Here is a 21,579-nt window from a genome sequence, read left to right on the forward strand (position 1 = left end):
ATATATATATATAATTATATTACTTTCATAGGAAACTGATACCCTGCAGTACAAATGGTTGGTAAATACTCGTATGGGACGACTATTACATAAACAGAGTGAACACATGAATGCTTGATTGTCTCACTGTCTTCAGTGTGCAGTCTGTATGCAATGAGCTACTCAGATATTTTCAGTGGCTGCTCCTTCCGGTGCAAAATACATTTTAACAAAAAAAAAGGGAGAATGAGGCGTACCACAAGTCGACGTGTTTAAGCATTGGGGTACCAGTGCAAACACTGATGATTTTTGATTGTTCTACTTTTCCATACCTGCAACCCTAGTGAGAGCAACATTTACATGGCGCATATACATTGATTTACTGTAGGTGAATGTGTGCATGTGCAAGTTTCTACTGCCACTTCATCAGCTTGGAGCCTTGAGGTAAATCTGACAGGCTTTCACCAGTTCTTGTTGAGGGAAAGACATCAGGGGCTGACCAACGCCGTTTCCGAGGGGGCCCAAGTTCCCGAGGGGGCCCAAGTTCCCGAGTTTGAGGTTTTGCAGCCGGAGTGTGCCGAGGAGGCCCACTTAGAGGCGGATGATGAGGAAAGGGGGGAGGTGGTGGCGGAGGGGGCATTTGTTCCCTGTGTGAGCTGCTAGGTCCTCCTGCTGCCACCCTGGAAAGGTGATGTGTGCGTTGGACCCTGGAGGAAATACGCACGTTTGTCCGCTGGAGTTGCTTGGGTGTTGGGGTCAGAGCAAGGCAGACGTCTCCCTCTGTGAGCTGGCGACAGGGAAGGCCATAGACTTGTGTTGTTTTTTGAGGGCTGCAAGAAGACCAGCCATGGTCCTGGACAAAGAACGGATACTCCACCAAGACCTTCAGTATCTCCTTGGAAAATAAATAGGCATCATAAATTCAAGCTAACGTTGGGAAACATTAAAAAGACTCATAACATATCTATCATGTGCATGCCAGTAGAAAGAATGTTCTTCCAACATTGGAAAATTAAATATCAATATGCATATTAGTGAAGAAGAATATATATCCAGGAAGTGCCAGTTTGTCATGGGGGCCGGAACTTTATCAATGGTGATACAATTTTTGCTTAAGTAATGCAAGTATAACAGATAACCTTCAGTAATGCCCATTATCACATGCACGTGTGCATGGGTACAACCAACATCACCAAATGGTTTATATTCTCAATTAGTAGACAAAATGCACGCTTTGTATATTTAAATACATTGAGCCAAAGTCATTTCCAAGAAAGTCATTTAATTGTTGTCTGTACTTTTAAAGCAGGGTTTTCCAAACTGGTACTCAATAGAGATGTTGCAATAATGGCTTTTTGATATCTGATGCAATCCGATTTTAACCAAGATATGTTTTGCCAATACCAATTTGATTCACATATTTTGAATCAGTAAAAATAATGCAAAATAAAATATAAGCAGTAAATGATGCATCACATTGTAAAATAAAGTCAAGAAATGCTATTGTTGAGGATATTACATCTATTTCTGTCATTAGTTTCTAGAGATTTTGTGAGCTGTTTAATAAATATCAGTTTATTAAGCAGCTGAAAAGCACAATACAGTGGTATTGAATTCAGTGTTTTTTCTTCCCGTTAGTGCAAATGGCGTATGTATATACTACTTCTCGTTGGCTATTGGTCGTGCGTTATCCTATTGTGAGGACATTTGTATGCATCATTTTGGGAATATTTTGAAGGGAATACAAACTTAAACAACCCTCGATATTGACTGAAAGTCAGTGTGGGGGCGGGGCAAAAAGAGCCAACTTGGAAAATGAAAGGTATCAAAATGTCAAACAAAATTAGAATGGAGTTTATTGTTAGGTTAGATTAAATTTATTTTTTGAGGGTTAGGGTTATGGTTAGGGTTGTAATCTGCATTGTAATCCAAGTTCATTTAAATGTGTTTATCTTATGTTTAGAGCATGTTGCCGTGCAAAAAGAACCCCCCCCCCCTCTGTCCGTCTCTCTCTAGCCCGTTCGAAATCCGTATAATTTTGGCACTAGTCATTTGTTACTTTGTTAATTGATGGCGAATTAGAAAAAATAAATGTTTTTCCAATCCAATATCCTGTGTTCTACGTTTTTTCAGAGGGTTGCAACAAATTAATTAGTTTTTAGTTCTTTTCTATGGGAAACCAGTGAGTTTTTTGCTAAACCAAGCAGCATCAGACTGCAATCAACTGATTGCATTTGTTAGACACTTGTGTGGTTGGAGTGTAATGTGGCACCCACTGTTGCACTTTGTGGAATAGTTTGGAGACCCCTGCTTTAAAATATTTCAATTAAACAAGAGAAGTTTGAGCTATTTTGCTTGTATCTGCAATTTTAATGAGATTGCTTGCCTGGGTGTTGCGATCTGTGAGGTGGACCTGCAAATGCCTGACACCCTGTGAGCTGCTGGGTGAAATAAGTAAGACCGTGCAGGTGCTCAGATGGAACTCTGGGGATGTTTCAGCGCTCTTCAAGAAGTCGTCTGTCTGCAGCTTCTCCACTTGTTTCAACTGCCCACTAGCTAGCTCAATGAGCGAACCCTTGGTGAAGTGAGGTAGGAGTGGAGGGGTAGATGGATTAAGAGCAGAGAGCGAACTTTGAAGATGGTCCCTGTTATGTTTCAGGTGCTTTTCTTTCTCTCTTTCTCGCTCCCTGTCCCTATGGAGAGTCTTTTCTCGCTCTTTGTCTTGGTGTCTGGTATAACCTTTTAGGGACCTGTCATGGCAGTTCAACGGACCTGGTGGTGAGTTGGAGCAGCTCCTTTGATTGTGCTTCTTTGGGCCTGGCTCTACATGCACGTTATACAGTGGTGTTTCTGAGGGACTGTAGGCTGGGTAAGACTGAGAGGTCTGAGGGCTTGGCTGGCAGACAGGTCCCAAAGAGTAGTAGATGTGAGCTTCAGGTGCTGGGGCCATTCCAGCATCCAATATTCTCTCTCTATCTACACTGGGTTCGTGCCCCAGAGGATGGGGACTGGTCGGTATTGTTCGCCGATGCAGTAAGGAATGTTGCTCGTGGCCCTCCTGAGCTTTAGAGTCTGAAAAAAATGGGCCCCCTGATTGAGCATGAGGTGTCAGATCTTCCTGCTGTCTACGTCCACCATTAGTATGAGAGTTGTGCTGACTTGCATCAAGTCTTGTTCTGAAAATATCATAGTCCCCTGTGAGTAAAGGCCGAGTAGTAGAGACATTCCTGCTGGCCGGCCCATCCAGTCCATTCGGCCTCTTTCCCAGGTATCTGTTTCTGGCTTCGACTAAACTTGGCTGTTGAGTGTATAGGGAAGTATGGCCAAGCAAGTAGGACGGCGAGAAGAGAGAGGTGCTGTAATCTTGTCGTCCACTGTTCATATAAGACCACATCTCTCTCGAATCAGATGGGAAGGGAGTCTTAAAGGAGGATGGGGAGGAAAGAGGCCCTTCAGCTCGAAGCCACCTGGAGTGGTGAGGCAGTGGTGTTGAAAAAGGATCCTCCCTCCAGGCGGGAGAGCCGGAACCCCTTCTATCCACAACATGTCCTTGAAAAAATGGAAGGGGCACAGAGGAAGGGTAGCTCAAAGGCCATGGCAAGGGTGCAGGAGCAGGTACAGGTGGAGGAGTGTGTTGAATATGAGGGTTGAGGGTATTCGTTTGAGCCCTTTCCTCAACCTCCCTGCTGCTCTCCCCTCGTCCCGTGTTGGATCTGTTCCGAAACGGCACAGGGGGTTTAAATTCATCTGGAGGGGGAAAGTAGGGTTCAGATGACCCTTGTCGAGATTCCCTCTTCTTGGGAGGGAGGCACTCTTTGCCGCGGTCAGGGCTGGGATTCATGGGTGGGCTCCAGCGGCAGTGGGTCCCCCCTGTGTGTGGGCGTAAGCTAGGTCACATGGGCCTCACGAGAAAATGAGGGGCACAGGCAAAGGCTGTGGCACAGCATCGCTGTTAGATCACTGGAGATTTTTCAGGACTGAAGACACTCACCTATAGAAGAGATACAAAGAAGTAACCAAGTGTCCAAAATGATTTGCATGTCAAATTTAAACTGAATAGTAAAATGCAAATCGAAATACAAAAAGTTTATAATCAGTATTCAAAAAACCTATTGAGTGATTTTTTTTTACAGCATCCGTCATCAAATGGACAAAAATTGAAAACAGAAAAAATAAAGATATTGCCCATTAAATAGACAAAAAATAATACATTAAAATATAGCCACTTTCTCATAAAATGGCACAAATTAAAATTTGAGTTCTTCTATATCGGAAATTTCTGGCAGATACCTATAGCAGAGAAGATAGCTTTACCTTTTATTAGTGAGTAAGGTAAACAGATGAAATGTTATGTGTTATGCCTCTCGTTTTCACCGTATAATGCTTTACATAATGAATCACTTTGAAAACTTTGCTTGAGTGTAGACGACCACAATGGCTTTATGGGTGTACAATTGCCCGACTTCACTTGAATGGTGAAATGGAGTCAAATTTCACCAGAGGTTATTACGGTGGCTTGCTGAAACAAATTCATGGAACACTGCTCGAAGCAGTAGTCTCTGACATAACAGAATAAATAGATTGAATAATAAGTTGTTAAGGCTGTACAAGATAGACACAATACATGTAGGGAGTGAACTTAAGTAAAGGAGTGAACTCGGCATTTTATCTATCATATAAAACGAAACATTCATTCATTTATCCATTTTCTATTCCACTTATCCTTGGAGGGTGCTGGAGTCTAACCCAGCTATAACTGTGAGTACTAGCTACCCTACATCCTGACTCAGTTGCCAGTCATACCTAGAGACAATTTGTGTTCAATCTTCTGGTAGCAATGGGTAGTCATTACCTGAGTGTTTTGTGGTCGGACTGGAACAACCTAACTCATTTCATTCAAGCACATTGCACCCACACAAAGGTTAAAAATACACCTACGAACTAATGAAGGCGATTCATTCCTTTGTGAGTTAAACACACACAGGCAGGCACACACCACTGGATTGTTTTCATCTCTAACACTGTTGAGGATTGGAATATCTTTTTCATTTATTACCCACTCTATACCCGTTGGCATTTTACACAAGCGTCCTATCAGTACTTTCCCTTTGCCTCAAACCAAGTACTCCCCTAACATACACCCCCCGGCTCTTCGCTTTCACACACACAGACAGCAACAAACACGCAAATACTCCCACAGCCCGCAGTGCTCGCTCCCCTAGTGACAGTCAAAGCTGGTCGCCACCCACCCAAAAGCTGACAGAGAGAGCACCAGTTGTTGTAGATAGTGAGTATCTGTCCGTGCCAACTAAATATTTGTCAAAAGAGGCGAGAACTGTGTGAATGCATGCCATGTTGCACGGAATACGGGAGAATGTGTGAATGTGTTTATTTGTTTAGGTTTTTGTGTGTGTTTGAGACATCCAAGGTGTCACAGATTTTGCAAGCTTGTTTCATTCAGTGAGAAATGAAAGGGAGCTGTTCTATTTCTCTTTCATCCCAAAAAATAACTCCAAATGAGGCCTTTCAACCACCGTCTTGTCATCCCAGCTGTTCCTTGCTTCACCACAGCCACAACGCCATGCTGCCTCTTGGCCCCACGCTCACCCGAAACCAACTAGCAGTAGCGCCATCTCAACAGCCGCCACGCTTGTCCCCATAGCAACTGTGCCCGCACACACATCTTGTCAGTTATAGAAATGAGATGGGGATTGGATTGGACAACTTTATTCATCCCGTATTCGGAAAATGTCATTGTCACGGTACATGACTAAATATATAAATAAATGAGCATGTTACTGAAATTATATATATATATATATATATATATATATATATATATATATATATATATATATATATATATATATATATATATATATATATATATATATATATATATATATATATATATATATATATATATATATATATATATATATATATATATATATATATATATATATATATATATATATATATATATATATATATACACACACACATACACACACATAGATGTACGTGCATGCATACGGAAATTCCACGGAATGGCAGTTAAACTATCTCCCAACAAGTTGGACGCTCCAAAAACAGATTAAGTGTTAGAGACAAGCAAGCTGTTTATACATCTGAGTGGAAAACTGAAAAATTGGCAGTTTCTTTTGAGTGTGAGAGTCAGAGTCTCAGATCCATGTAGATATTTTGCGCCAAAGAAATATCAACAACACAAGAAATTTAACTCCACACTCTAATGTGTATTATTTCTTTTTTGATGTGATTTTATGGTTCAGAGTTCAAACACATTAGAAGCAAAAATTTCCAAAATGATTCATCAATAGGGTCGCAGGGGGTGCTGGAGCCAATCCCAGCTGTCTCCGGGCCAGAGGCGGGGGGCACCCTGAATCGGTGGCCAGCCGATCGCAGGGCAGAAAGAGACTGACATCAATGCACACTCACCCCCATACCTATGGGCAATTTAGAGTGTCCAATCAGCCTACCATGCATGCTTTTGGAATGTGGGAGGAAACCGGAGTACCCAGTGGAAACCCACGCAGGCCTGGAAGAACACGCAAACTCCACACAGATGGATATGACCTGCATTTGAACCCAGGACGCCAGCGCTGTGAGGCCGACACGCTAACGACTCGCCCCACCAGGCCGCCCTGACAACATTCGTTCTCATTCATTTCATGGTATGTACCGAGTATATTCACAAGGGTTGCGGAGGTTTGCTGAAGGCTATCCCAGGTGACTTAGGGCAAAAAGGCAGACTACAACTTAGACCGTTTGCCAGTCAGTCACAGACCACTCAGAGAGACAACCAACCACCTGCCCTCACAATCATACTGCCACCGAGCGGGAATCGATCCCACACTTGCCCGCACCATAGTCAGGCGCGTGAACCACTACAAAATCAGGCGTCCCTGTTCACAACAATAGAATTCCAATTAATTTAAACTGGAAAGACTATATATAAATGATCTTTCAGTCTTTATGACAGTGCCAGAGCATAATTATGTAATATAATTATTAATCTGATTTTTTTTTTTTAAATAGAAAATCCTTGTCCGTTTGATAACCCTGATTAAAAAAAGTTTCTCAAAAACCTGCTGGAAACCTGCCAAATAGTATGTTTAAAAAAGGCAAGAAATTCTATGCATGTGGGGGTGTTTGCAAAGAAATTCCTTCTAAAAGAAGACTCCTACACGGTGCACACATGCATATAGAGTGGCTTTTTTGGTGCAGTCAATTTGCTGTGGGAGTATTAACAACATCCATTCCAGTTCATGGAAAATGTTGTATACTCATTTACATTACATTTTAAATCCCCTCTGTGAACATCAGTTTTATTTTCTATGAATGGTCCTTGGAAGAAAAATTCATGAACCCTATTTAATGTCTAGACTCTGGTAAGAAAGATTAAATGTTTGTATTTAATCATGCCGCATCATCACGCCTTTTCTGTAGAGCTGTTTTTCTGACGCCTCCATCGAGCGCGCAAACTTGATGTGGATGCAGACAGCCGGCCGAATGAAGCTTTGACGAAAGACTGACCTGAGAGCAGGTCGAGCAGCCATCCCAGGGTAGTGTGCCATTCATATCCCAAACGTCCGAGATGATCAAACCCACTATTCGGTACCACTGCCACTTTCAACACCTGGATATTTCAACAGTTATGTGTACACCTACCCACCTTATGATCTTTCTTTGTGAAGTCTTAAAAGCGAGACAGTAAAATTAGGGGAAATAACTGAGTCTTGTTCGTCTCTGTTATGCGTGGCGAATGGTATGTGTGTGCGCGTTAGTGTGTGCAAATGACTGAGGAAATGAGTAATATCTAACAGTGAGAAACATGTCTGCTATGCAGAGCCGCACAGGCAGACCAGTTGCTGCTGCCGCCCACTTGCTTTAATCACTCTGAGAGATACGAATGCTCACACACAAACAACCCAAGATGCTGCACAGCCACAGTGTTGGGTACACTAATCTGATATTATTGTATCCATTAGTTTTTGAGGCCTGAGATTCAAACACACCAACTGAGTTGATGTCGTCTATCGGTTCATTCATTAAATTTGTGCTAGTTTTTTCAGTTTTGATTATTATTTACTTGGCATCTGCATCGCTGAGTCATATGATCCACTCCAGTTACAATGCAATAATTAGTCTGATTAATTAATTAAATGTTATTATAATGCATCGCTGTATGAATCCATTTGAATGTATTAGAGAAAAATACAAAAACCTAAATCTGGTAGTAACAAGCTGCAAATAAAGTGAAACACCAAAAATGTCTTGCTTGTTTGCTGGGAAGAGGCATACTGACAGCATCAAAATTTAGTAGCTTCACAAAATGCAGATCTCTGATCAATCCTAAAAGTTTAGTTAATCATGTAAATCAGCTGCATGGATTAAGGCAATACGTACAAAAGGGTGAAAAGTGGTAAACTAACTTTGCAGAAATATTAAAAAAGTATCTTCTATGTATCTTACCTTAGTTTTACATGGTGAGCTTAGACTGTACAGTAGAGCCAAATGTGACACAAAAAAATTAAAATAAATTATATATATATATATATATATATATATATATATATATATATATATATATATATATATATATATATATATATATATATATATATATATATGTATATATATATATATATATATATATATATATATATATATATATATATATATATATATATATATATATATATATATATATATATATATATATATATATATATATATATATATATATATATATATATATATATATATATATATATATATATATATATATATATATATATATATATATATATATATATATATATATATATATATATATATATATATATATATATATGCAGATGCCAACTCAAACAGCATAGCGCTACTGAGGCTTTAGCTGTATTATAAAAAAGCATTGCAATGTGTGACTTTTTGATATTGAAAATGAGCAAAGGTAGAGATGTACACATGCACACAATTAGACAATTTCATTATATGACAAATTTAATAAAACACAATACATAAAAAGTTTGATTTGATATACTACTTGCTGGATCGTGGTTGGTGATTTGTGGTCAAAAATGTAATTTTTCTCTGCCTTATGGCATGGCATTTTTGGGTACGTAAACACTTTGATTTGATAAATTTGCTGCATCGTGGGTAGTGATTTGTGATCAAAAATGTATTTTTTCTCTGCCATATGGCGTGGCAATTCTGATTGGTTGGAACCTGTGCGACATCATGGCCAAATTTTGGCTGCCCATCATCCACCCTTGAAGACTTGCAGGGTATCAGATATTGCACCACAATTTAGCTATGTTTGGTCACTTTGCTCTTTAGGTCCAATTAAAAAATAATTCACTTAGTTTGAGGACAGCGTGACATGCACAGAAGATAAATGAGAAGCATGAAGTGTTTCATCCTACACACATTTTCTTGCTTCTTGTGACTCAAAAGAAAACTCGCCAGCAATAATGCTTTTGCAAGCTTTTGCTCTTTCTCTGAAGTGTTGATTTTAATAACGATATGACAAACACGCTTGCTCGCGCACCAACAAAGGTGCCGTAGGAAAGCTTTCAATTAATTTCTTCTGTGATTTCCAGTGCACTAGCTGCGGGGTTTTATTATTATTATTTTTAAAATACATAAAATAAATAGGCTCCAGGTTTCTCCCACATTCCAAAGGCAATGCATAGTAGGCTGATTGGACACTAAACTCGCCCTAGGTATGAGTGTGAGCGTGAATGTTTTTTCCGTCTCATCGTGCACTGCGATCGGCTGGCCACCGATTCAGGGTGTCCCTTGCCTCTGGCCCAAAGTCAGCTGGGATAAGCTCCAGTATCCCCCGTTACCCTAGTGAGGATAAAGCGGTTCAGAAAATGAATGAATGAATAAACTAAATATTAAACTAAAATCCTTTGATTAATGGATGTTAGAACTTGTCCAATAAAGAAATCAAATGCAAGGAGCTAAGGAAAACACAAACAAGTGGTATGTGGAATGATTTTCAAGAAGGGTCCCTTCAACATAATTAGCAGGTTTAATACTGCAATATTATTATACTCATTCAACATCATATCCAGACAGCTTAAGTGCACTTAGGAGGATGATGTATTTCAGCTAATTAGTCCACACAAACATACTTATGGCATTTTCTGTGTTGGCTGATAAACATTTTGTTGAACATTTATTGCAAGCATTACTTTTATCCTTTGAAAAAAATTGCATCTTGAATATTATGTACTTTGAATCTGTGTGAACCCATTTGCAAACCGCCATTAATGTTGTCAAAATTGCAGTCATTCAATATTTTTCATATTGTGGTTATTATTTATGGAGAATTTGTGGAAAGTAATTTTAAACAAAACCATACATCACATTATCTTTCTTGCCACATAAAGCCCAGGGAAGATTTAAAAATTCAAGCACTAAAACAAGTACCAAAACAACAACTGACATTTAACTAATTGGGGTACTTATAGTGCAGGTAAAAGTGCTCTATAAATTGTCTCAATTTGATATTTACGATGATTGTTAATTATTGAACAATCGTGAAAAAGATTGAAGAGTCCCAATCCAAATTATGTCTGCTTTTGAAAAGGGGTGAAAGAACATTCATAACCCAGATGTCATCTATTTATTGTCAGAACTGGACTTTGATTTAAAAGCAAATGCAGTATACAAAAGTCAAACATGCATCCATCCGTCCTTCCTCATTAATTACACACACTCACGCACACAAGCAACGTTCACACACACTGAGTCAGAGCAAGTCCGCAAGGGGGGGGGTACGTCCTTCATGATGCAGGCCGCACTAAATTCAAATGTGCCGCCCTGCATCCTGAGCAGCCTCAAGCAGGACAGCGATTTGTCCTCCTTTCCGGAAATTGGACCGGAATGCAACACACTCCAATGTGTTTGTGACTGGTCGTTGAATTGAAGTGCAAGAATAGGTAGGCATTGTTAAGCTCTCAAAAACATCTGATATGCCTTAATATTGTAGGCACAACTGCCACAGATGAGTCATTTTCTGTTGTCAACGCAACAGTTAGCAAGAGTATATATAGATGAGTTTGAATTACCATATTCTCTTGAATATTAGCCACCTCCGTGTATAAGCCGTAACCTTAAGAATGCCTTAAAATCGTTGAATTGTACAATTTCTCTTGTATAAGACGCCCCCGATTCACAATTTTCACCTCCACACTCATGATTTTAATAGGTACAAATGTGTTACTTTGAATGGAAAATCTTAAGAAAAGTCATCGCACGTGATATTTCTGATATTCTATATGAATCGAAAGGATAGTCTTTTGGATTTCTGAAAGGCTGTTGCCTGCCTGTGGATGAATTCAAAGAGGAAGAGGGCAATTTTAGGTGTTGGGGCAATGGCCACCCTACAAATGAGTAACATGACACCAGTCAACTATCGAGGCTGTACCTCAGAAATGTATTCTTATGACTCAAGACAAGTCCACAAGTAATGGAACTAGCTTCTGTAAATAAATGATTTGAGAGCTGTCAACCTTAACCAACATTTGACTGTAATTTAAATGGGCAATGCTCATGCCACAATCGCCTCACAGAACAGAGGATGTTAATTTCATGTGTACAAAATTGTACAACCTGGCTAATGAATTACATGAGCAGACAATTGACTAAAAATGTACCAGTGAGAGCATTATACCTATATTTTTGGATTGGATTGGATTGGATAACTTTATTCATCCCGTATTCAGGAAATTTCATTGTGACAGTAGCAAAGGGTGAGAATGCAGATACAGCAAAGGCATAGTTACACAAGTTACAAGTTAGACAGTACAGTCGCAAAGGCCGCAGAACAACAAAGCAAAAGCACAAGGTACAAAGCAAAGTAAAGAAAAGAACATGGGATCATTAAGAATCACCAAATCAAATCATTAAGACAGAAAAGCAGCGAAAGCACAAAATGAGCAAGTGTGGACGGAGCCACCGCCACCGGCTGCCACTTGAACGACGCCATCTTGGTTGCGGTAGCAAAAACGGAGACTTAAGACTCAAGAAAAAGACATAAAGTTGGATAAAACTGGAACCACACACAGGAAGTCTTTCACAAGTTAGGGAACTTCTGCAGACTGTACCCAAGGTAGAGAAATATGCAGAGTCACTCTTCCAAGCTCATCTGCACAGTTCCTCAGTATTCTAAATAAGCAGAAAGCAGCCAGGCTAACAAAACAAAGAAAGATGTAAAAACTTTTAAGTAAAAAGTATAAAGTTCAAAGTAAAGTAAATAGGAATGTATATGGAAATATGAAAATGTAATTTAAAAAAAAGACAGAAGGGCTGTAAAACACGAAAAACAAATAAGAAATGACCGAGCTACTGCCACTAGCTGCCCCGTGACGGCGCCATCTTAGAAAAACCAAAATAAAAATGAATGCATATGCTTACTTAAAATTGAATTTGAACACTATGATAAATTAACGTTTGTCTAATCGTTTTTTGAGTGTCTTTTCTTGTTGACGTTCCTCAGCTACTTTCTTCCAAATTAATCCATGTCAATTTAATTGAAGACTAAATTATCCAATGGTGCTTGTATTGTAGATTGGCCTCGCGTTTTGACAGTGATGGTGAATCCTGAGAGGAAAGACATAAGATTCTGAATGTGGGCGCCACTATTGTGTTGTGGATTGGCCTCGGATTTTTACAATGATAATGAATCCGGAGATCAAAAAAGACAACAATCATTGAGACGGAAAGTTTTGCTTGCACGACAACAGCATGTGACAAGTTGTCATTATCATTTCTCTTCTAATGTTATTAAAATGTAATGCAGACAACATAAGATAAAAACGTTATCAAAGAAGTGCGTGTATGGTCTAGTATGTTGGAAAATTTCACTGCTCTTAGTGCATGGCATGGATACTACATCGTATTCACACCGACCTGCGGGGCCGTTGGATTGGAGATCAAACTCGAGCTCTGATTGTGTGGATGAACATCTGTAATGAGGTGTTTTCTGTAGATTTGTTTGGAGCATTTCAGTGAACACATCCCATAAATCAGCTGTTTTAGGCACCAGTTTAGTGGAGAAAATTGGTGAATTTCTTATTGCGTCTTGCTCTCATAGTCTGTATCAAGGATATAATCCCATTTTGAGGTTGCACATGGGATCTCTTGTGATGGACATCTGATGCAGCAAAAAATGTGTTGCTGAATATAACAAAGCAGAAAAGAAAGCAGAGGGACAAGACAGATCTGACCCATTCTTCAACAGGATGTCCAACCCGTAGCCGCCTCATCCACAATGAGGTTGGGCTTATTGCTCAAGAGTTACTATAGTTACTATAAACACATTAACGCACATGCGCGTGCACACATCCCCACGCACCTTAATCTGTATGTTGCCAGGGACACGTAGAAAAATGAGTCATTCATGTACCTTCTTTTTTTGTGTTTATGAACATATTGATTCCAGATCCCTTCATAAAATTATCAGGACATACAAGTGGTCCAAAATTCCTCTAAAATCAACTATAATACAACATATTGCCTGGAAATGTGCATCATCTTGTGAATTGATTGGCTTTGCCTACAAGTATCCTTGTGTGAAACCAATTATGAATAACTGAATTATCAGTTTAAATTATTACAATATTCTTGTAATGTAAAGAATAATAAATTGGTTAAAAACAAAGTGCATTTACTAGAATACTACTTGTCATACTGTTATTAAATTATAATTTCAACATTAATTCATTCATTCATTCATTCATTCAAATCGGTGGCCCGCCAATCTCAGGGCACAAGGAAACGGACAGCCTTTCACATTCACACTCCTAAGAGCAATTTTGTGTGTCCAATCAGCCTACCATGCATAATTTTGGAATGTGGGAGGGAGAACCTGGAGAAAACCCACACAAGCCCGGGGAGAACATGCAAACTCCATAGAGGTGGACCGACCTGGATTTGGACCAAGGATCTCAGAGCTGTGAGGCTGATGCGCTAATTACTCATCTGTCAAGCCGCCTTAATTTCAACATTTGGAATATTAGTGGACTGTGAAAAGGTTTAAAATAAATAATATAACAAAATAATAGAAATAATAAAACATTCTATATTCAATAAAACATTGTGTCACTTCTAGTGGATCTAGTCAAAGAGTGTGTGCGTGTATGACATTGCAAGTGGGGACCATTTTGAGTGATGCAGATGACCGAGTGAAGCTTGTAATGTATAGCTGGGTTAATCCTAGACAATCCTAACAGGTACGCCCAAGGGAGGCTTAATTTGGTTCTAGGAGGAAATCCCAGCTTGTGGTAGTACTGGTTTGCAGCCCCTTGCTTATAAATAGGGCCACAATCACACTTTAAGATGGCTTTTATGCAATACATGCCTCATACAAAATGTACAACTGTTAATTAACTACAGAAAACGGTGACTATATATACATGTAGGCACAAACTTCTTGCAGAAGTCAAGAAGATGGTTAAAAAGTGTTTTGCAAACATGTAAGTTTGACATTTTCTTAAGTGGGTGTTAAGATAGTTGTCTTTCACTGACATTTAAATGTCTGCCAAGAGTGGCTTTCATTCTAATGCATTTTGAGTCTTTTTGAAGATTTTTCCTTTCATGACATTTTTAACATCGTCTCATAATTTCTAAAAAGCTCTTTTTCCTATGTAGCATATAGAGTACTTAGCCTATGACTTGACTGACGCTCTACCAAGAGATTGATATAATTATCCATACACTGTCCATTCATTCATTTATTCATTCATTCATTTTCCAAACCACTTTTCCTCACAAGATTTTCCCGGAGTGCTGGAGCTTATCCCAGCTAACAATGGGCACCAGGCAGGGGACAGCCAATCGCAGCGCACAAGGAGACAGACATCTATTCTCACTCATATGTAGAGGTAATTTAATGTGTTCAGCCAGCCTACCCAGCATGTTTTGGGGATATGGGAGGAAGCCGCAATACCTGGAGAAAACCCATGTAAGCCCGGGGAGAACATGCAAACTACAAACAGTGATGATTAATGTGGGATTGAACACTTGACCCCAGAACTGTGAAGCCGACGTGCTCATCTGTCCCCCCACCGGGCCACCCAATATAATAATCATAATAATAATTAGGCTCCAGCACCCCCGTGAATCCAGTGAGGACAAAGCGGCTCAGAAAACGGAGGAATGATTGATAATAATAATAATAATAATGGGTGCCCTGGCTGCTGAGTGGTTAGCGTGTCAGTCTCACAGTTCTAGGATCCTGGGTTCGAGTCCAGGTCAGTCCTCCATGTGGAGTTTCCATGTTCTCCTTGGGCTTGTGTGAGTTTGCTCCGGGTACTCCGGTTTCCTCCCACATTCCAAAAAAATGCAGGGTGGGCTGATTGAACACTCAACATTGCTTCAATGGTTGTTCCTCTCCTTGTGCCCTGCACAAGGACCCCGCTTAACGCCCGAATTCAGCTGAGCTGGGCTTGAGCACCCTCGCGATCTGAATAAGTAATAATCATAACAATAATAATGATGATTATAAATATAATAATAACAATAAATATAAAATAAATAAATAATGATACTAATATAATAATAATATAACATTGTTAATAATAGTAAAGATCATAATAAATTATAATGATAATATTAATGAATCTCAAAGTCTCCACTCTAGAGAGTTCATACTTCCTGAATTAGTGAGGAGGATGAGCTCTTTTCAATTCAGACACATAATCCTAGTGGGTGTGTGTGTTTTTTTGTTTCTTTCAGAAAGTGGGAATACATTAGTTGTCTGGTTTAGAAGCAAAGTTACAGCATGCTATAAGCAAATGCATTGATGGTAACTCTATGGAGGGACAACAGCCAGGTCTCTTGTCTGTAGCTGGAGTGTCAGTCAAAAAAATCTGTCTAGACTGTCTGCACAGAGGCTGTCTGGAATTACTTTGTCACTGCTCATATTTATTGCCTGTACCATAATAGGCAGCCTTGAATATCAAATCAGACACGTTTGGAAGTTGTTTTTAACAAACAGTAGACACTCTTTATTGAATCATTTGAGCATCTGTGCTGATCATTCCCAACTAAGAGAGTCGTGATTGAACTAGCTAAAGGTCAAAGTGAATGTTTGATCGAGTGGCATTCAAAAAGGTATTAAAAGAAAAAGAAAATGAAAAGCATTTCAAGGGTATAAAAGGCAAGAACATCTTTTATTGACGCTATAGGAGCTACAGGATGTCTCGGATGTTGCTTCCTCATACAGTGACACCAAAACCAATAATGTGCAATATATTGTGTCAAGCATGTCTGTATTGTCTGTACAGGAGAACATCCACACAGAGGCCACGGCATGCACATAAACTCTGTGTAGGTGTAAGATGTGAGTGACAAGGTTGAAAGGGCCCTAACCCTTATTGCGGATAAGGACCAGAGGAGAAAGCAAGTGGCTTGATGATGCACAAGGGGAGGAAGCCGAGGTTAAAAAAAAATAATAATAAAATAAAAAATGGAAAGAGAGTGCTACTTCACTTCATGCACTCAAAGACCTTCCCGCCATACGCAGATTTGTGTGAACTAAGCTGCCTACTTGTGTATTGTTCAGCCAATTTGTGAAAAACCTTCAATCTTGGAGACTGCTAACAGCGAAAGAGTGACCCACCCACTCCCCACAACATATGTAGGTGTGGGATAACATTTTTCACTCCAGCTAACCCCCTTCAAAATAAACGGGCAGTTTAAAAATGGATGAGGACTAATTTTAGGATGGGAAATGCTAAAGGGCCCTTGATGGCATCAAGGTTCAGACACAGGCGCGGGCTCAATTCTCGCTGGTGGCGGTATGATTCTGAGTGCGTATGGTTGTTTGTCTCTTTGTGTGCCCTATGGCTGACTGGCTATCAGTCTACGGTGTAGTCTACCTTTTGCCCGATGTCAGCTGGGACAAGCTCCGGCAACCCTCAAACCCTTATGAGGATGCGCAGTACGGAAGATCTATGGAAAAAATGCTATAGGGATTGAGCCAAGGGTGTGACTGTGAGCAACAATCATCCTCCTGCGATTGGCTGGTATTCAATTCTAGGTGTTGTCCCCCGCCTACTACCAAAAATTGGCTGAGATAATCTCCAGCAACCCCCCAACTCTGGTGAGAATAAGTGGATTGGAACATGAATGAATACATTTCTAACAATTATCCCGCACACTTGAGATAAGCCAGAAAGCCCTTGAAGCAGTGAACACCAACATATTTTCCATGTTTTTAAATGCACAATTTATATAATACTTTTGTGATTGTTTGGCTGAGTTTGTTCCCAGAATTTGCAGAGTTGTTCAGGGTACACGGACCTTTGGTCGACGGACAGTTCGTCGACCAAACGTCCGTTCGACAAAACGTCCGGTCACGGAATAACTATTATGTTGACAGACACCTACTTCTCCTGCTTTTCTCAGTTTTATTGTTATTACCTTAATGTAAAATGTTTGTTGTTGGTTTCTGATGACATAAAATTCCTCCCAAAAAGCCGAGTGATATATATACCCAGTGTATCCTTTGTCTATTAGTCTAATTGGGGAAAAGAAACAAGAGAGGTTGATACTGTTAAAAAAAATCATCCTTTTTACAGTCAAATCACCTAGCCTTAGTAGCATGTAGTATTTACAATTGTTCGGTAGTCTTTTTCACCTTCTTTCGTTTTCATTCATCTGCAAGGCTCTGGGTGAGCACACATTACAAGTGGGTTAGAATTCTGGAGTAAAGCACATGACTGTCAACATCAAGTGTTATGTGTATGTATGGGTTTTGACTGTCTGTGTGTAGGTATCGGAGGTGGAGAAGCAAAGCAGGGTGTGAAGGAGCCCTGTGATAATGACAGGCCATGCATTATATAACATGCAGATTGCATAAGGAGATGATTATTTTAAGTTCACATTTCGACAAAGTGTAAGTATTTTTGCACGTGGGCGTACAGCAATGTATGCACTTGTAACTGTATGAAATATTCCGAGATGCGCCCTTTTTTTATGGAGAGAGTGGGTGCAAGTACACTTGAGTGAATAATGTGATTTCAAGAAGGGTGCATGGATGTTTCAGATTTCTTTTGGTTTTATGTGCATATCAAAATAAGAATGTGGGAATGTTGGCACACGTGCGCTGTAGATAAACGCTGTCTTATTATTATTATTATTATTTTTTTTTTTTAAATCACAGGTTCCTACTCATGACCACTTTGAGGCTTCAGAGAAATACACTAGAAAAAGGGCAGGCACTTGTTACTTGCAAAACCTGTAGCACTGACTTTAAATCTTTTGTGTGTTTGATTTTTTGCTGAGAAAGCACATGCTCAGACTTTTATCACTCACTTTCACAGTCACTTAGTCACAAGGTTAGGGGCTACTGGGATGTGAGGTGTGGAGTCACACAAGTGAGCCAATCGGCCCGTCCACTACTTTCTGTGTAGGCCTCATGTGGGCCTCTGCAAAAATAGACCTCTTAAAGTGCCAGCAGCCATTCATGTCGACCCGTTTCCTTAGGAGACATGTAAAGAATTCTTTTTTTTCAAATGTCTTATTCAGACTGCACATCATTCCATCATTTGAGTGGACACATTTGAACAATGGGACATGATCTAGTACATCATGCACCTTCAAAAATATTGACTATGCTTCATCATGTAAAATGAAACAGAGAATGCTCATAAATGGAACAAGTGAAGTATTTAAGTGCCGTCAATTATTAAAGCTAACAAAGATCCATAGCAACAGTCATTTTAGACTGGGTCTTCTACAGAAAAAAACACTGTATGAGTTGGAAAGAGATTTCTTCTTTTTGTATTTTATATTCCACCACAATCTTTTCTCACCCCACTATTTTGAGTTCAATGTACTGTTTGTACACATTCTCGGTAATGTTGTTCTCCCAACCAACTTTATGTATTAAACACGTCTTTCTTTCTCTCACTTACCTCTTTTTCAAATTGCTTCCGAGTGCCAATTGTCCCACCTTGCCCAATCTAATTTGTTCTTTGCCTGTTTGAACACACCTCCTCTAGGGCCCCTTGCTATCTCTGGACCAGGGCTATTTAAGCCCACTGCTCTAATTCTGAAAGTCCTGATCAGGCTGAGTGATGCACCTCCACCTCCTTCTCTCTTTCCCTCTCTCTTGCTCACTCACACTCTCTCTGGATCAGTCACACTCACCAGCTTGTTCACACTCTCTCGGTTATTCCCCACCACGCGCCTACACACACACACACACACACACACACACACACACACACACACACACACACACACACACACACACACACACACACACACACACACACACACACACACACACACACACACACACAGACAAACACACACACACACACACACGTATAGAAACGCACACGCATTCCTGCATACGCGTGAACACACACCCAGGTGCTGGCTTGCATTTCTGAATAGCATACATTCATACACACTGGGACGCATGCATGTAGGTGCCATCTTTTTTGTGTGAATAGTGAACATTAATCCTTTCACGCAAGCAGACAATTGGGACATGCTTGGAGGTACTTACTTCATCAACACTCTGAAGGTAACAGTGTCTCTCATTCATAGTCACAGTTTCAGTCACCAAGTACTTCACAAAGATACAATAGAAGAAGAGGGGTGGTGACATACCTCGATGAGTGCCTGAGGACATCTGCTACCGGAGAGTTCACTCATTGGATCTGGTTGACAAGGGCAGCAGCATGCCTGAAAACATATCCACTTTGCTCTTCGCTACTGCTCAGCCTTTCCTCTCTTCATCGTGTCTCTTCCTCTCCTTCTTTTCACTCTCTAAACGCCTCTTTGCTCCCTCCCTCGCACCCTTCCTTTTTCTCCCTCTCTCACTTTCTATCTCCCTGTCAGAGTATTCTCTCTCCACAGCTCTCTTGATCTCACAACCCCTCCCCTCACATCACTCTTCCCTTATTCCTTTACAAGTGCTTGCTGACACTTGCTAACTTTTCCCCCTAACTGCAATGGAGTGTATAATTAGGCAGAGCTCAGTGGTAATACAGTCAGTCTCATTGTGAGAGCTTTGGCATTGACGCTCATGTTTGGCAGACAGCCCGATGCCTTGGCTTATTAACCTCCTTTTAGCAGAAGGCAGAATGAACCGTCCCTGTGGCTTTTGCTATTTGTTGCAACACAACAGCTTCTTAACCTCATCGGCCAATCCCAGGCCAGGACGGATGAAGGCAAAGGTGCACCTGCTGAGACCAGAGTGTATGTACTGGATGTGAGGAAGCGCTGGCTGACAAGTTGCAGTAGGTGTAAAGCACCACCAGCTGTAATTAAGTTTATGATTCCTCACTGCCATGACAGAGGCGACACTTCTTTTTCTTGGGTTACCCGCCGTGTGTGCAGTGGCACTACACAGTTCTATTCCAGGGGTAGGCAAACCGGGACATTACGGGGGCAGTTTTTGCTCAACCCAATTTACGCGGTTTCTGGGGGAAAAAATTAACACCTGCCTATAATCCACCAATTGCACTCATAAAACAGCATATTGATGAAAGGATATCCTTTAGATGGATTGGAACGAAAACCTGCAACCACTGCAGCTCTTTGTGAAATATGGTTCTCAAACTAGGTAAATAGGATGTTTTTTTTAGTACTATTACCTCTCATTTACTAAACATGGAAAGCGCACAAAAAAATCAATATAAAGAATGCGATCTTTCTTCAGATATATATTTTTAGATGCTATATTTCATCTTAATAAAACCCTGCTGCTTTCATCTTGAGCAGCTTTTTTGGGGATTTTTATATGGTGACAAGTTTTCTTGTTGCTTACGGCAGACAGCTTCACATTGACATAACTACCTTGGGTGTTTTCAAAATGTTGTGTTCCATTATCCAACAACACAATGTGTTTTCAAGTGTGTGCAAAAAAATCTACATTTAGCTTGGATGCTAGCATATCATTAATGGGGCTACATTTGTGTTAACCTCCTGACTACCAGTAGTTCAAATTTGTTCTCTTTAGAGGGCATTTGTAAACCTAAATATCTCCCGCCCAGTGCATTCAATCGCATTAACTCACTTTGTGTTTTATAAAGGAGATTCAGAGCATTCCAATGGTACCCAATTTATTTTGCAGTATTCCAATTACTTCACACAGATTTGGGAATTTCAAAATAAATAGGATTGGTCAATTTTTTTCCCCCTAGGAGTTAGGAGGTTATGGCGAGTGACTTGCTGACTCAATGTCAAGAGAAGAAGGCTGGAACCACTACAGAAAAACAATTAATAGACAACCACGGGATGTTATATGTGTCTAAAATAATGGATATCCACATTTTGCAAGCATCCTTGTTGGACTCATCAAACACTGGATATTTTTATGATCAAAAGGCCATTGAGGTGCTTGTATAGAAAAGCAAGTCAAAACGAGCCATGAGCGCAACACAATTTACACAGACTACGTTTAACACACATAACCGAGGCATTTTGTTTTCTCACATGTTTCCCAAACGCTTTTTATGATCAATATTTTTTTTTAAATTTCTACTTGAGTGAGTTGGATTGGAAAGCAGCAAGGAAATTGTGATCCAACAAGAGAGTGGG

General features: G+C 40.0%; 1 protein-coding gene across 1 annotated transcript; it reads right to left on the bottom strand.

Annotated features, from left to right (window-relative positions):
* On the bottom strand, positions 1 to 19,994 carry LOC144201918 (uncharacterized). The gene is made up of 3 exons (XM_077724763.1): positions 19,645 to 19,994; positions 2,366 to 3,970; positions 1 to 874 (listed from the first exon to the last, which is right to left on the bottom strand). Exons 2-3 carry the CDS (start codon positions 3,818 to 3,820, stop codon positions 392 to 394), a joined length of 1,938 nt encoding a protein of 645 aa, XP_077580889.1. The 5' UTR covers positions 3,821 to 3,970; positions 19,645 to 19,994; the 3' UTR covers positions 1 to 391.
* Positions 19,995 to 21,579: the final 1,585 nt, after the last annotated feature.

The sequence above is a fragment of the Stigmatopora nigra genome, chromosome 1 (assembly GCF_051989575.1).
Source record: "Stigmatopora nigra isolate UIUO_SnigA chromosome 1, RoL_Snig_1.1, whole genome shotgun sequence".
In the NCBI taxonomy this organism is placed as follows: Eukaryota; Metazoa; Chordata; class Actinopteri; order Syngnathiformes; family Syngnathidae; genus Stigmatopora; species Stigmatopora nigra.

What these genes read in the sequence shown, in the direction of transcription:
- LOC144201918 (XM_077724763.1), bottom strand. Translation starts at nt 3,820, where the DNA reads ATGAATCCCAGCCCTGACCGCGGCAAAGAGTGCCTCCCTCCCAAGAAG. An exon ending in TCACAGATCGCAACACCCAG is followed by an intron (nt 875 to 2,365) that starts GCAAGCAATCTC and finishes TTATTTTCCAAG; the next exon opens with GAGATACTGAAGGTCTTGGT.